At 46.3% G+C, this 13,092-nt stretch overlaps 1 protein-coding gene across 1 annotated transcript in view; it reads right to left on the bottom strand.

Annotated features, from left to right (window-relative positions):
- LOC118940215 (glutamate receptor ionotropic, NMDA 2A-like) overlaps positions 1 to 11,951 on the bottom strand; it is a 176,526-nt gene extending 164,575 nt beyond the window's left edge. The window contains exons 1-2 of the mRNA XM_036948682.1: positions 11,169 to 11,951; positions 10,175 to 10,348 (exon numbers count right to left, since the gene is read on the bottom strand). Coding sequence (XP_036804577.1) covers positions 10,175 to 10,348; positions 11,169 to 11,186 — 192 coding nt within the window. The 5' untranslated portion in view covers positions 11,187 to 11,951. The remainder of the gene's footprint in view (positions 1 to 10,174; positions 10,349 to 11,168) is intronic.
- Positions 11,952 to 13,092: the final 1,141 nt, after the last annotated feature.

Here is a 13,092-nt window from a genome sequence, read left to right as displayed (position 1 = left end):
GAGACAATGACTTATCAATGGCCCAGCTCAGTTAATCATTGGGTCGCTGACTTGTCACAATGCTTCAGCATATGTACATTACACCAGGAGGCGTTGGAAGACACAGTGTAAGTAACCTAATGTATGTCCCTCTAACTGACCTGGATGCCTCTGCTGATCCTACAGCTGTTGAATGCAGTAATCATGTCATCATGTGCCTATGAACCAGAGTTACACTGTTAGCACTGAGGTAGTGTGTACTGAGTAGGAAGTTCACTGTGTGCAGCTCAACCTGCACTAACATAAATAACATGAGCATGTCTACTTCTGCTAAGCTTCCCAATAAAGCAATGAAAACAAGCAAGCATCCCAGAAAAGTGCTAAAAAAAATTGCCAACGTTAACATATGTAGCTTAAAGAAACAAGGCTCATAAAGTCAATAACTTGCTTGTAGCAGATGACGTTCATATTCTGACTGTCTCTGAAACTCACTGAGATGATACCTTTGATGATACAGTGGTAGAAATACAAGGTTATAACATCTACAGAAAATACAGAAATGCCAAAGGTGGAGGTGGTTGCCGTTTATATTCAGAACCACATTCCTGTAAAGCTGAGAGAGGATCTCAAGTTAAATACTGTTGAAGTAATATGGCTACAGGTTCATCTGCCTCACCTAAAGCCCGTTCTGGTGGGAAGCTGCTATAGACAGTCAGTATCTGGATAATGTTAAATACTGTTGAAGTAATATGGCTACAGGTTCATCTGCCTCACCTAAAGCCCATTCTGGTGTGAAGCTGCTATAGACCAAGTGTTAACAGTCAGTATCTGGATAATATGTGTGAAGTGCCTGATAATGTGTGTGATATCAACAGAGAAGTATATTTTCTGGGTGATTTAAATATTGACTGGCTCTCATCAAACTGCCCACTCAAGAGAAAGCTTCGAACTGTAACCAGTGCTGGCAACCTGGATCAGGTTATCAATCAACCTACCAGGGTAGTTACAAACAGTACAGAAATTGAATCATCAACATGGTTTGATCATATCTTTACTATTGCTGCATAAATGTGTTTGAAAGCAGTATCCAAATTCATCGTCTGTTGTGATCACAATATAGTAGTCATATCTAGGAAAACCAAAGTTCCAAAAGGCTGGGCCTAATGTTCTATATAAGAGGTCATACAATTGTTTGTGGTGATTCCTATGTTGTTGATGTAAATAGTATTTGCTGGTCCGTGCTGTGTAATGACGAGCGACCAGACGCTGCTGGTCCGTGCTGTGTAATGACGAGCGACCAGACGCTGCTGGTCCGTGCTGTGTAATGACGAGCGACCAGACGCTGCTGGTCTGTGCTGTGTAATGACGAGCGACCAGACGCTGCACTTGACACATCTATGAAATTGCTTATCCCAGTTACTAATGAGCCATTAAGAAAACGACTGTAGAAACCGTTAAATCCACGTTGGATTGATGAGGAATTGAAACATTTTTTTTGTTATGGTTGAGAAGGATGAGGCAAAAGGAATGACAGATAGGTCTGGCTGCACAACCGATTGGCAAAGGTCCTGCAGATTGAGAAGTCATGTGACGATGAAACAAAGATAAATGATGTAAAGAATGATATTAAAAAGCGTTGGAGCTTTAAACCTTAAATGAAGTTTTGGGCAACAACAAAAAAAGGCAAATTCAGCTTCATCATTCATTGAATCAGATGTGGCTCATTCATCACAAAAACCCACTGAATATTGCCAACTACTTTAATGCTTTTCCCTCATTGGCAAGATTAGCAAACAAGGCATGACATGCCAGCAACAAACGCTGACACTACACACCCAAATATATCTGATCAAATTATGAAAGACAAGCATTGTAATTTTGAATTCTGAAAAAAGTGAGTGTGGAACAGTATCAACAATGTCAAGCCACAGGGGTCTGACAACTTGGATAGAAAATTACTGAGGATAAACCTCAACTAAATCTTGTAATGAATAATGGGGAAATTGAGTAAGTTGAGATGACTAAACTGCTTGGAGTAACCCTGGATTGTAAACTGTCATGGTCAAAACATATTGATACAACAATAGCTAAGATGGGGAGAAGTCTGTCCATAATAAAGCTCTGCTCTACCTTCTTAACAACACTATCAACAAGGCAGGTCCTACAGGCCCTAGTTTCTACCTTCTTAACAGCATTATCAACAAGGCAGGTCCTACAGGCCCTAGTTTCTACCTTCTTAACAACACTATCAACAAGGCAGGTCCTACAGGCCCTAGTTTCTACCTTCTTAACAACACTATCAACAAGGCAGGTCCTAAAAGCCCTAGTTTCTACCTTCTTCACAACACTATCAGCAAGACAGGTTCTACAGGCCCTGGTTTCTACCTTCTTAACAGCACTATCAACAAGGCAGGTCCTACAGGCCCTAGTTTCTACCTTCTTAACAACACTATCAACAAGGCAGGTCCTACAGGCCCTGGTTTCTACCTTCTTAACAGCACTATCAACAAGGCAGGTCCTACAGGCCCTAGTTTCTACCTTCTTAACAACACTATCAACAAGGCAGGTCCTACAGGCCCCAGTTTCTACCATCTTAACAACACTATCAACAAGGCAGGTCCTACAGGCCCTAGTTTCTACCTTCTTAAACAAAACTATCAACAAGGCAGGTCCTACAGGCCCTAGTTTCTACCTTCTTAAACAACACTATCAACAAGGCATGTCCTACAGGCCCTAGTTTCTACCTTCTTAACAACACTACCAACAAGGCAGGTCCTACAGGCCCTGGTTTCTACCTTCTTAACAGCACTATCAACAAGGCAGGTCCTACAGGCCCTAGTTTCTACCTTCTTAACAACACTATCAACAAGGCAGGTCCTACAGGCCCCAGTTTCTACCATCTTAACAACACTATCAACAAGGCAGGTCCTACAGGCCCTAGTTTCTACCTTCTTAAACAAAACTATCAACAAGGCAGGTCCTACAGGCCCTAGTTTCTACCTTCTTAAACAACACTATCAACAAGGCATGTCCTACAGGCCCTAGTTTCTACCTTCTTAACAACACTACCAACAAGGCAGGTCCTACAGGCCCTGGTTTCTACCTTCTTAACAGCACTATCAACAAGGCAGGTCCTACAGGCCCTAGTTTCTACCTTCTTAACAACACTATCAACAAGGCATGTCCTACAGGCCCTAGTTTCTACCTTCTTAACAACACTACCAACAAGGCAGGTCCTACAGGCCCTGGTTTCTACCTTCTTAACAGCACTATCAACAAGGCATGTCCTACAGGCCCTAGTTTCTACCTTCTTAACAACACTATCAACAAGGCAGGTCCTACAGGCCCCAGTTTCTACCTTCTTAACAACACTATCAACAAGGCAGGTCCTACAGGCCCTGGTTTCTACCTTCTTAACAGCACTATCAACAAGGCAGGTCCTACAGGCCCTAGTTTCTACCTTCTTAACAACACTATCAACAAGGCAGGTCCTACAGGCCCCAGTTTCTACCATCTTAACAACACTATCAACAAGGCAGGTCCTACAGGCCCTAGTTTCTACCTTCTTAAACAAAACTATCAACAAGGCAGGTCCTACAGGCCCTAGTTTCCACCTTCTTAAACAACACTATCAACAAGGCATGTCCTACAGGCCCTAGTTTCTACCTTCTTAACAACACTACCAACAAGGCAGGTCCTACAGGCCCTGGTTTCTACCTTCTTAACAGCACTATCAACAAGGCAGGTCCTACAGGCCCTAGTTTCTACCTTCTTAACAACACTATCAACAAGGCAGGTCCTACAGGCCCCAGTTTCTACCATCTTAACAACACTATCAACAAGGCAGGTCCTACAGGCCCTAGTTTCTACCTTCTTAAACAAAACTATCAACAAGGCAGGTCCTACAGGCCCTAGTTTCTACCTTCTTAAACAACACTATCAACAAGGCATGTCCTACAGGCCCTAGTTTCTACCTTCTTAACAACACTACCAACAAGGCAGGTCCTACAGGCCCTGGTTTCTACCTTCTTAACAGCACTATCAACAAGGCAGGTCCTACAGGCCCTAGTTTCTACCTTCTTAACAACACTATCAACAAGGCATGTCCTACAGGCCCTAGTTTCTACCTTCTTAACAACACTACCAACAAGGCAGGTCCTACAGGCCCTGGTTTCTACCTTCTTAACAGCACTATCAACAAGGCATGTCCTACAGGCCCTAGTTTCTACCTTCTTAACAACACTATCAACAAGGCAGGTCCTACAGGCCCCAGTTTCTACCATCTTAACAACACTATCAACAAGGCAGGTCCTACAGGCCCTAGTTTCTACCTTCTTAAACAAAACTATCAACAAGGCAGGTCCTGCAGGCCCTAGTTTCTACCTTCTTAACAACACTACCAACAAGGCAGGTCCTACAGGCCTTAGTTTCTACCTTCTTAAACAACACTATCAACAAGGCATGTCCTACAGGCCCTAGTTTCTACCTTCTTAACAACACTATCAACAAGGCAGGTCCTACAGGCCCCAGTTTCTACCATCTTAACAACACTATCAACAAGGCAGGTCCTACAGGCCCTAGTTTCTACCTTCTTAACAGCACTATCAACAAGGCAGGTCCTACAGGCCCTAGTTTCTACCTTCTTAACAGCACTATCAACAAGGCAGGTCCTACAGGCCCTAGTTTCTACCTTCTTAACAACGCTATCAACAAGGCAGGTCCTACAGGCCCTAGTTTCTACCTTCTTAACAACACTATCAACAAGGCAGGTCCTACAGGCCCTAGTTTCTACCTTCTTAACAACACTATCAACAAGGCAGGTCCTACAGGCCCTGGTTTCTACCTTCTTAACAGCACTATCAACAAGGCAGGTCCTACAGGCCCTAGTTTCTACCTTCTTAAACAAAACTATCAACAAGGCAGGTCCTACAGGCCTTAGTTTCTACCTTCTTAAACAACACTATCAACAAGGCATGTCCTACAGGCCCTAGTTTCTACCTTCTTAACAACACTATCAACAAGGCAGGTCCTACAGGCCCCAGTTTCTACCATCTTAACAACACTATCAACAAGGCAGGTCCTACAGGCCCTAGTTTCTACCTTCTTAACAGCACTATCAACAAGGCAGGTCCTACAGGCCCTAGTTTCTACCTTCTTAACAGCACTATCAACAAGGCAGGTCCTACAGGCCCTAGTTTCTACCTTCTTAACAACGCTATCAACAAGGCAGGTCCTACAGGCCCTAGTTTCTACCTTCTTAACAACACTATCAACAAGGCAGGTCCTACAGGCCCCAGTTTCTACCATCTTAACAACACTATCAACAAGGCAGGTCCTACAGGCCCTAGTTTCAACCTTCTTAACAACACTATCAACAAGGCAGGTCCTACAGGCCCTAGTTTCTACCTTCTTAAACAAAACTATCAACAAGGCAGGTCCTACAGGCCTTAGTTTCTACCTTCTTAAACAACACTATCAACAAGGCATGTCCTACAGGCCCTAGTTTCTACCTTCTTAACAGCACTATCAACAAGTCAGGTCCAACAGGCCCTAGTTTATACCTTCTTAACAACACTATCAACAAGGCAGGTCCTACAGGCCCTAGTTTCTACCTTCTTAACAACACTATCAACAAGGCAGGTCCTACAGGCCCTAGTTTCTACCTTCTTAACACTATCAACAAGGCAGGTCCTACAGGCCTTAGTTTCTACCTTCTTAAACAACACTATCAACAAGGCATGTCCTACAGGCCCTAGTTTCTACCTTCTTAACAGCACTATCAACAAGTCAGGTCCAACAGGTCCTAGTTTCTACCTTCTTAACAACACTATCAACAAGGCAGATCCTACAGGCCCTGGTTTTGTCGCACCTGGACTACTGTTCAGTCGTGTGGTCAGGTGCCACAAAGAGGGACTAAGGAAAATTACAGTTGGCCAATTACAGTTACAGTTGCCCCCCCCCCCCCCCCCCCCTTGGGTTGTGCTGTGGCGGAGGTCTTTGTGGGCTATACTCAGCCTTGTCTCAGGATGGTAAGTTGGTGGTTGAAGATATCCCTCTAGTGGTGTGGGGGCTGTGCTTTGGCAAAGTGGGTGGGGTTATATCCTTCCTGTTTGGCCCTGTCCGGGAGTGTCCTCGGATGGGGCCACAGTGTCTCCTAACCCCTCCTGTGTCAGCCTCCAGTATTTATGCTGCAGTAGTTTATGTGTCGGGGGGGCTAGGGTCAGTTTGTTATATCTAGAGTACTTCTCCTGTCCTATTCGGTGTCCTGTGTGAATCTAAGTGTGCGTTCTCTAATTCTCTCTTTCTCTCTCTCGGAGGACCTGAGCCCTAGGACCATGCCCCAGGAATACCTGACATGATGACTCCTTGTTGTCCCCAGTCCACCTGACTGTGCTGCTGCTCCAGTTTCAACTGTTCTGCCTTATTATTATTCGACCATGCTGGTCATTTATGAACATTTGAACATCTTGACCATGTTCTGTTATAATCTCCACCCGGCACAGCCAGAAGAGGACTGGCCACCCGACATAGCCTGGTTCCTCTCTAGGTTTCTTCCTAGGTTTTGGCCTTTCTAGGGAGTTTTTCCTAGCCACCGTGCTTCTACACCTGCATTGCTTGCTGTTTGGGGTTTTAGGCTGGGTTTCTGTACAGCACTTTGAGATATCAGCTGATGTACGAAGGGCTATATAAATAAATTTGATTTGATTTGATTTGATTAGAACAGGGCAGCACGGCTGGCCCTTGGATCTACACAGAGAGCTAACACTGAAGACAGGAACCACAACTTCCCTTGGTATTGGACCACTGAAGACAGGAACCACAACTTCCCTTGGCATTGGACCACTGAAGACAGGAACCACAACTTCCCTTGGCATTGGACCACTGAAGACATGAACCACAACTTCCCTTGGCATTGGACCACTGAAGACATGAACCACAACTTCCCTTGGCATTGGACCACTGAAGACAGGAACCAGCTGCTGTCTCAGTGTGATGAGGGGAAACTGGCGGCTAACTCAATATCTTTATGATGTTCTGCCTGTATATATATATTCTATTCTTATATATATATATTTTGTCTTGTATATTTCCCGAAGATTATAAATGTGGCACCTCAGTTTAGTTTCAATGGGCATGATGATACCTCTATGTGTGTGTGTGTATGTGTCTCTATGTGTGTGTGTGTATGTGTGTGTTTTATTCCTAAAAACACCAAGTCTGTTCTCCAGCCAGTCAGTCCCCCCGCCAAGCAGAGCAGAGCAGCAGCTAGTTAAAGAGCCTAGTGGCTTTTTCCACATAAATACTTCAGTAAGCTACAAAACAGTCACTTCTGCCACTTTGGGGTTGTGTGTGTGTGTGTGTGTGTGTGTGTGTGTGTGTGTGTGTGTGTGTGTGTGTGTGTGTGTGTGTGTGTGTGTGTGTGTGTGTGTGTGTGTGTGTGTTTGGAAGAGTAGACAAGAGGAGGGGATGGTTGGTTGGGGTTAGGGGTGAGGGAGGGGGAGGGAGGGAGGAGAGGAGAGATTTTACTCTTAATGCTTGACTCCACACACACACACAGCTACACACACACAGCTCCACACACACACACAGCTACACACACACAGCTACACACAAATAGCTACACACATATCTACACACACACACAGCTACACACACACACACACACAGCTACACACAAACAGCTACACACACAGCTACACACAAACAGCTACACACACACAGCTAAACACATATCTACACACGCACAGCTACACACACACACACACACACACACACACACACACACACACACACACAGCTACACGCACACAGCTACACACACACACACACACACACACAGCTAAACACACAGCTACACACACACATGATGTGAGCAGTGAGAATAGACTAGCTGTTTAAATCAGCATGTAAGACAAGGGTCAGACAGGGGACCGTGTGCTCTGGCGAAAGATCTGCCCACGGATTAATCTAGTTTTCTACCCCTGATGTAAAAGGTTCTATTTCAACCAGCTACTAATTCCCTGTCTATCCTCTGGTCTAAACTCTGACCTCTCGTCTAATCTCTGGTCTAACCTCTAACCTCTGTTCTAACCTCTAACCCCTGGTCTAAACTCTAACCCCTGGTCTAACCTCTAACCTCTGGTCTAACCTCTAACCTCTGGTCTAACCTCTAACCCCTGGTCTAACCTCTAACCTCTGGTGTAACCTCTGGTATAACCCCTGATCTAACCTATAACCTCTGGTCTATCCTCTAACCTCTGGTCTAACCTCCAACCTCTGGTCTAACCTCCAACCTCTGGTCTAACCTCCAACCTCTGGTCTAACCTCTGGTCTAACCTCTAACCTCTGGTCCAACCTCTGGTCTAACCTCTAACCTCTGGTCCAACCTCTGGTCTAACGTCCAACCTCTGGTCTAACCTCTAACCTCTGGTCTAACCTCTGGTCTAACCTCTAAACTCTGGTCTAACCTCTGGTCTAAACTCTGGTCCAACCTCTGGTCTAACATCCAACCTCTGGTCTAACCTCTAACCTCTGGTCTAACCTCTGGTCTAACCTCTGGTCTAACCTCTAACCACTGGTCTAACCTCTGGTCTAACCTCTAACCACTTGTCCAACCTCTGGTCTAATGTCCAACCTCTGGTCTAACCTCTGGTCTAACCTCTAACCTCTGGTCTAACCTCTAACTTCTGGTCTAACCTCTGGTCTAACCTCTAACCTCTGGTCCAACCTCTGGTCTTACGTCCAACCTCTGGTCTAACCTCTAACCTCTGGTCATGGTTGATAGGATACAGCTGTTACATACAAGCATAGTGCTTTGACTTAGGCAGGATCTCACCAGAACTGAATACCGACGACACCTCAACATTTCTACAGCTTGACTTCCTACACCTCTTACAAAATATTATCTCAAACATATTGTGGAGTTCCTGCACCTAAATATAAACATCACCCGCAGCTATTTCAGTTCAAGTCAAGCACTGTACACATCATACAATACAGTGTGTGTTGTGTAGAGAGTTTTACCTCTCAGGCTGCCCTCCGTGTTCTGCCTCTTACACATACATACACTGAGAGAGGAGAGGAGAGGAGAGGAGAGGAGAGGAGAGGAGAGGAGAGGAGAAGAGAAGAGAAGAGAAGAGAAGAGGAGAGGAGAGGAGAGGAGAGGAGAGGAGAGGAGAGGAGAGGAGAGGAGAGGAGAGGAGAGAAGAGAAGAGGAGAGGAGAGAAGAGAAGAGAAGAGAAGAGAAGAGAAGAAAGGAGGAGAGAAGAAAGGAGGAGAGGTGATGGAGAGGAGGAGGAGAGCGATGAAGGGGAGGAGAGGAGAGGGGGAAGGAGGAGAGGTGATGAAGGGGAGGAGAGGAGAGGAGGAAGGAGGAGAGGAGAGGAGAGGAGAGGAGAGGAGAAGAGAAGAGAAGAGAAGAGAAGAGAAGAGAAGAGAAGAGAAGAGAAGAGAAGAGAAGAGAAGAGAAGAGAAGAGGAGAGGAGAGGAGAGGAGAGGAGAGGAGAGGAGAGGAGAGGAGAGAAGAGAAGAGGAGAGGAGAGAAGAGAAGAGAAGAGAAGAGAAGAGAAGAGAAGAAAGGGGGAGAGAAGAAAGGAGGAGAGGTGATGGAGAGGAGGAGGAGAGCGATGAAGGGGAGGAGAGGGGGAAGGAGGAGAGGTGATGAAGGGGAGGAGAGGAGAGGAGGAAGGAGGAGAGGTGATGAAGGGGAGGAGATGAGAGGAGGAAGGAGGAGAGGTGATAAAGGGGAGGAGAGGAGAGGAGAGGAGGAAGGAGGAGAGGTGATGAAGGGGAGGAGATGAGAGGAGGAAGGAGGAGAGGTGATAAAGGGGAAGAGAGGAGAGGAGAGGAGGAAGGAGGAGAGGTGATGAAGGGGAGGAGGAATGTGTTTCTACAACGTGACTTGGTTGCGCTAAAGCTGAAAACTGGGATTTTTAGATGTGAATTCATGATGATTTGTCTCATCAGGCAGCGTCACTAACTCTCTCTGCTGACACACACACACAGTGTTTATACAACAGCTCCGCTTAGCGGTGGAGACAGTCAGAGCCACGCAAACACACAGCCCTCTCCTCTCGCCTGCGCGCACGCAAACACACTATCTCTCTCTCTCTGTCACACACACACCCACTATCCAGTCCTCATCCCTCTCCTGTGTTTGTCGGGCCGCAGCAGGCAGGCGGAAGTGCGGACATACCTTCAGTGTCACCATGCGGAGCTGTGGCGGTAGAGTCGGTGTGGCTGAGGTCCCTTCGGTCTCCCAGGCACCATCTTGAACGATAGAGACACGGCCCCGCAGCCGTCCGCCCCCTCGCGAGGCTCCGGTGCTCACGGCGTCAGCAAACCAACCAAAAAAGTGTTCAAACTTGGTCTGCCGATAAAATAAATTTAAAAAACAACGACATTATACAGTGTCAATTACACCGTGCTGTGTTTGTATGAAATCCCGTGTTGTTGTGTTACCAAGGCTACCCAGTTTTCTCCAGATTGAATGACTCCGTTTTCCAAACAGAGGACGCTAAAATGCGTCGTAGGTAGAAGGGCTGCCTCGGCTCCTCCACTGACTGTGTTTCTCTTTCACACGACTAAAACACGAATCACCTTCCTTCTCACACAAGGAGGTAAAATAAACAGACAATCTGTAACCCCGGGTTTTTTAATTAACGTAGCTTACTGTCTGATTTGATGTTGGAGCTATAGACCCCGGGGGACACTGGTAACTCTAGTAAATATTCCCCTCTCTCACGACGTCTCCGTTTTTCTGGGTTGTGTCTGGTTGTTATGTTGTTATGTAGGGCATTCCGCAGGTTGGTGGGCAGAGAGAGAGAGACAGCGAGCCCAGGGTACTGCCTAGCCTACAGCGAGGTGCTGCTGAGGGGCTGAGGGGAAGGAAAGGGGGGGGAACAGAGATTTGGAGCACCGCTCTAGCCTACTTTAGGAGTGAACAAGTGGGGGGGGGGGGGGGGGGGGGTTAATTTAAAAACCCCCCATACCATTCATGTCAGCGCCTAGTCCAGTTGTATCGCTTGAAATGTGAATTCGTCCCCCCCCCCCCCCCCCCCCCTCAAAATAGTGATGGATTATTTAAAAGGAGATTAATTAAAAACCCCGTTGAGGTTATCTATGAAAAACCCCGTTGATGTTATCTATAAAACCCCCGTTGAGGGCTATCTATCTATGTGGTTACTCACCTGCTGTCTGTGCCACATCGCTCCAGAAGCCGCGAGGACATCGCAACCTTCTACTCCATCTGAGCGCCCCGCGCGAGCCACAACGCCTCACATCCGCAAACACATCCGTTGAAATCAAAACAATATATATTAATCCACCTGTTTTTCTTCCCCACACACACACCCCGGGATAAACGGTAAATTCCTCACGGTAGTGATCCCGATTTACCACACACACACACCAGAAACGGTTTTGACGAGGGAAAACAAAATGAACTAAAATAAAATAAAATAAATATAAAATTTCGTTGGGTTTAAAAAATTATAATAATTTGAATCCAACAAAAAGAAGGTTGGAATGTCCAGGCAGCTCAGCGCGCGGGGTTCCGCAGTGAGAGAGGACCGGTCCACGCACCTCCCCTCTCTCTCTCCGCTCCTTAAAGGCTGGACGGGGATTCCGTCACATAGGTTGCACACACACACACACACACACACACATATATATCACTCCTAAACTCACCAACAAACAAGTGAGCAACGCGGTCAACTTATATATGTGTCAATGGCTAGTTATAGTTTAATATAATCCAACATCATTGTCACCTAAAAAATAAAAAAAAGGATTTTAACAAATCTGAGTTGGAGTGGGCACGTCGGTTGGTTTTTCAGGTCGGTGAGAAAGCACAGCTCTCTACCCAGCTCGAGATAACCGCCTACGCTCCGCTGAGCTGCGCAATGTCGTTTATAGAAATCAGTCTCGTTAATTAAACAGAAACATATGTATTCTTGAATGGAAGATGGGGGGGAGGGGGGGGGGGGGCGAGAAGGAAGGGAGTCATTTCTTTATTAGTGTGGTCCGTTATATCATATTGAATATTGGCCAACAGCTATCTGATGACGCGGTCGGGTTTGCAATTCTTGACGCCTCAAAACCAACTTCAGCTTACAATTCATCTACATCACAGGCACTTCGCTTTCCCCTCCCTCCCAACCTCCCTCCCTCTCTCTCTCTCTCTCTCTCTCTCTCTCTCTCTCTCTCTCTCTCTCTCCCTGCCTCTCTCTCTCTCTCTCTCTCTCTCTCTCTCTCTCTCTCTCTCTCTCTCCCTGCCTCTCTCTCTTTCTCTCTCCCTCCCTCTCCCTATTTCTCTTTCTCTCTCTCTCTCCCTCTCTTTCTCTACCTCAATCTCTTTCTCTCTCTCTCTAATAAAAATGAGAAAATATGATTTGATCAGAAACAAACAACAGCATGTGAGACACAATAATTCACCAAGATGTCCTTTCCTGTGTGCGGTGGAGGTTTGGGATGTAGACGGAAGACCTCATGACCATCAATAAACCGGCGACTCAGGAGGAGGTTTCTCGGAGCCTTCCCGTCGTGAAACGAGACATTTATTCTGGCGCTGCTCTGTCTCCCTCCGTTCACTGTGCCGTAGTTGCATGTTGCGCCACCGATAAGCTTTTCAATATCAGTCAAATCATCTGCCCGCCGCGCGCCCAACGATCACAACACCGATCTTTCAATTACGCACGGCTGAGCTGTTATTGACTATACATGTGGATACGCATGCATGCACACGAACGCACGAACGCACACACACACACACACACACACACACACACACACACACACACACACACACACACACACACACACACACACACACACACACACACACACACACACACACACACACACACACACATTGTTAGCTGCACCAGGGTTTCTTCAAGCGGAGGGTGATAATGGCAAAGCAACACTGCATTACCGACTCAATTAACCGGCAGAACCTCAAACATCCTCTACACTGCATTACCGACTCAATTAACCGGCAGAACCTCAAACATCGTCAACACTGCATTACCGACTCAATTAACCGGCAGAACCTCAAACATCGTCAACACTGCATTACCGACTCAATTAACCGGCAGAACCTCGAACATCCTC

The sequence above is a fragment of the Oncorhynchus mykiss genome, chromosome 17 (genome assembly GCF_013265735.2).
Source record: "Oncorhynchus mykiss isolate Arlee chromosome 17, USDA_OmykA_1.1, whole genome shotgun sequence".
Taxonomy (NCBI): domain Eukaryota; kingdom Metazoa; phylum Chordata; class Actinopteri; order Salmoniformes; family Salmonidae; genus Oncorhynchus; species Oncorhynchus mykiss.
The sequence above is the reverse complement of the archived record's forward strand: the minus strand, read 5'-3'. Positions and strand labels throughout refer to the sequence as shown.